Source organism: Emiliania huxleyi, assembly GCF_000372725.1.
Source record: "Emiliania huxleyi CCMP1516 unplaced genomic scaffold EMIHUscaffold_527, whole genome shotgun sequence".
In the NCBI taxonomy this organism is placed as follows: domain Eukaryota; phylum Haptophyta; order Isochrysidales; family Noelaerhabdaceae; genus Emiliania; species Emiliania huxleyi.
The window spans coordinates 15333-18836 of record NW_005198038.1 but is presented as its reverse complement, the minus strand read 5'-3'; the positions used below and the strand labels follow the sequence as shown (position 1 = coordinate 18836).

The following is a 3504-nucleotide window of genomic DNA, read 5'->3' as shown; positions in this document are numbered from 1 at the left end:
TTCATGCCACAGGTGGATGACGGACTCGGTTCGGTTGTGGGGCTGCAGCTTGCGCCACCCGCCCGACCTGTCGCACAGCCCTCAGCATGGCGTGGCGCACGCGACGCGAATCGCGCCGACGCCCGCCTCCATGCCGGCCTCGCCGCCGAGCAGCAGGAGTGGCGGCGGCAGCGCCGACGGCGGCGGCGGCGGCGGCGGCAGCAGTGACGGCAGGAGTGGCAGCGGCGACGGCAGGAGTGGCAGCGGTGACGGTAGGAGCGGCAGCGGCGGCGGCGGCAGCTCGGCAGCTTCGGCCGCGGTCCCGTGCCTCGTCTCGTGGTTCGAGCTCGAGCTCGCCGAAGGGGTGTGGCTGAGCTCCTCGCCGACGTCCTCGCGCACGCACTGGCGGCAGCTGCTGACCCCGATCGACCCGCCCCGCCGGGCCGCGCTCGCGGACGGCGAGGGCTCCGTCGGAATCGCTTGGAGTGTCTTTTCGGACGAGCACCTCCTCCGATTACACGCGTGAGATAAATAAAAAGAAATGCATCGCCCGTAGACGCGGGGTTTTCCGGGGAGGCTGCTGCCTGTGGTCAGCCTCATCGGTGGTCGGTTCGCCCGGTGCGCCGGTCCGCCGCCGCCCCCCGCCGGTAACGCGCCGGTGCCGAGAAAAAAAATTGCGTTTTACCTGCGAAAGACACTACTCTCCCCCCCCCGTCACTTGTCCCCCTTGGCGTGGCGCGCCTCTCCCCCAGCTCTCGGTATCGCGTACTGCACGAGGCTACCGTGGGCCCCGCCTGCGCGCTGGGGGTTCCCTGCCCTGTCGGGAAGCCTAGCTCTGAACCTGGGGTCGCTACCTAATGCGGGGCTCCTGGACGGGTGATGAAGTTCGCCTTGAATCTCTCGTCTCGCTTTCCCCCCTACTCGCGTCCATCGGGGGTACTCCCGTGCCTTGGCTCTCTGATCTCCCCCTCCCCCCCCCCCCCCCTCCTTCCCTCTCCGGGATGAGAAGCGCGCTGCTGTCCCTAGAGTGGGGTCGGGTGTTGGGGGAATTGATTAGGCACCATGTTGTCCGCGGCCGCCCACGGACGATCGCCGGAGTGGGCCGAAGGACAGAGGCTTGCCTGCGTGGGGGCGCGCGGGCGCCCACTCAGGCTCGGCCTCCGTTGTCTCAGCCTTCAGTTCACCTCTCCTAGCGCCCGGTTTTGCGTGGCGACCTTCATTTCGGGGTCGAAGGTGCTACACACACTTGCCCCCTGGTGGTCTGGCACTCGGCGTTATACCTACTGGGGTTATGCTGTTTTTCTTTTATTTTCTGAATTCACGCGGTGTTCTTTCTTTCCTGTCAGTTTGGCGTTATCCCTACTGGGGTTAGGCTGTTTTTCTTTTATTTTCTGAGCCTCGGGGGGGCGGGGGGGAGGGGGGAAGTGGGTCCCCGCGGTGTTTTTTTCTTTCCTGTCAGTTTTCTTTCTATAACGAGCTTTTTTCTTTGGTTTCTTTTTATGCTTATGGCAGTAAAAAGAACTTTGTCGTTTGTGCGGCAGGCGCGGGCTCGGTCGATATCCCATACTTCGACTCACATCTTCACTGCTGCGGTGAGTGCCCGGGGAGGCGCGGCGGCGGGGTGAGAAAGATGACAAGCGCATAGATTCTTGGTGTGATCTGTGATCTTCCCCTAGTAGAGCGATAGCACCAAGCTACGCACCCTCTACGTCCTGAGAGTCCTTCTGAGGTCTCTAGAGCGCCCTCCAGCCGCAAGTAGCTCAACAATGAAGCCGCAGCGCGCAGGTCCAGAGATCGATTGGTTTCTGCGAAGTGAGAAAAAGAATTTTACAAGCCCTCCCTCGCACAACACTGGGCACGGGACTGGCGCGCACTGGCACTAACACAGGAAGAAAGAATTTTACAACAAACGCTCCCTCGACGAACAGGAAAGAAGCAAAAGAAAGAAACTCCCGGCGCGCTCAGCGATACTGTTGTAGCCTAAAGTCTGCCCAGGTTGCGGAGATGACGATCCCGGCGTGAGCACGACTAACTGACGGATCCGCTCCTGACAGTGGCATGCACCGCGCCGCGGCGCGTGCCACTGTCTTTGTTTGAAGTAAAAAGTCGAATCAGAGCGGCGTCGGCGTTGATCTCCGTTTTCCTCCCCCGGACCGCCCGTCCGGCACCGCTCCGGGACGCACGCCGGCGAAGCACCATCAAGCTGCTGTACGGCCCCGGCATCGCCTTCCCAGGCTTAGCTAGACTGAGAGATATTGTGCATACGGTCTGCCTCTACAATATATACACTGACATTGAACCTCCCAGAGCTCGTCCCGGTCCGTCACGGCCATCCTCGGCCTCCGGAGGGCCCCCGGCCGCGGCGCGGTGCGGCGGCGTCACAAATCCGACCACAGAGCACCGGGACGCGGTCGGGCGATCTGAGGCCCAAGTAGGCGTATGCATTGCCCATCCAGGGCTATCACCTGGACCTATCAACAGGCGCCTGTAGGTAGGTAGGTAGTAAGGTGAAGAACAGCCAGGCTCGGACTGGACACCAACGCGGTATGGGTGGACGCTGGACAGATGATGACGACACGCACGAGCGACACACAGACACAAAAAACTCACAAGACACACAGCCAGCTGGCTGCCACACACCCTGAGTCGGCGTACACATAACTCAGGGCCACATCCTCCCTGTCGCCCCCCCCAGCACTCCACGGTGCCAAGGCGCCGTGCTCAGGAGCTGCTGCTCCAACCTGTTCACACTTTCGCACGGTACAGTATAATGGCGGGAGCAACCAAGCCGGGAGCAACCAAGCCGGGAGCAACCAAGCAGCCTCGTGCGTGCGCCCGAACACCGCGCGGCACGCGGGGCTGAAACCGTGGCCCGCGCTCGATGCCGCGGCGAAAGCAGCCTCCGCAGTCATCGTCTCCCTACTTCCCGCCGCCGCCGCTGCCCGCGGTGGGCGCGGTCTGCAGCGCGTGCGGCAACGGCACGATGGCGGCGCGAACCGGGAGGTACGGCCCTTTCCTCGGCTGCTCCGAGTACCCGAAATGCAGGCACACGCACAACCTCTGCGCGGCCGAGGACAGCGGGCCGGCCGCCGCCAAGCGGCCGCGGCGCGAGGGCAAGTCGCGGGTGCGGGTCGAGATCGAGACGTCGGACTCCATCCGCCTGTGGAGCAGCGACGGCGCAGACGGGCAGCAGGCGCTCCGCGCTGCGATTGGCACGCTCGGCATCGGCCCTCGCCGCTCGTCGCGCCAGCGCGGGGCGAGCACCGCCGCCGCCGCCGCCGCCGCCGCAGTGGCGGCTGCGACCGGCGCGCCAGCACGCGCCGACTGGCCGCCTGCCGCTGCGCGTGAGCGGGCGTCGGCTGTGTTTCCCCTGTCCGAGCACGACGCCGTCGTCGGCCGGCTCGCGGCTGGCCCTCTCCAGCCGCGGCCGGTGCCCGCCGGCGCGCTCCGCCGCTTCCCAAGGGCCTGCTCCCTTCCTCTCCCTCAACCCTCTCCTGGAGAGCCTCGCAGGCGCGCTTGCCTTTC

At 64.9% G+C, this 3504-nt stretch overlaps 2 protein-coding genes across 2 annotated transcripts in view; one reads left to right on the top strand and one right to left on the bottom strand.

Moving 5' to 3' along the window:
- Window positions 1-10: 10 nt before the first annotated feature.
- EMIHUDRAFT_371040 (hypothetical protein) lies at window positions 11-533 on the bottom strand (the record flags this gene model as incomplete). Its single annotated transcript, XM_005766020.1, has 1 exon — window positions 11-533. A coding segment is annotated over one exon (195 nt), but the record flags the coding sequence as incomplete, so codon positions are not given.
- A 2221-nt stretch (window positions 534-2754) lies between these two features.
- The window catches only part of EMIHUDRAFT_459523 (hypothetical protein), a 6272-nt gene continuing 5522 nt past the window's right edge, over window positions 2755-3504 (top strand). The window contains exon 1 of the mRNA XM_005766019.1: window positions 2755-3219. Coding sequence (XP_005766076.1) covers window positions 2861-3219 — 359 coding nt within the window. The 5' untranslated portion in view covers window positions 2755-2860. The remainder of the gene's footprint in view (window positions 3220-3504) is intronic.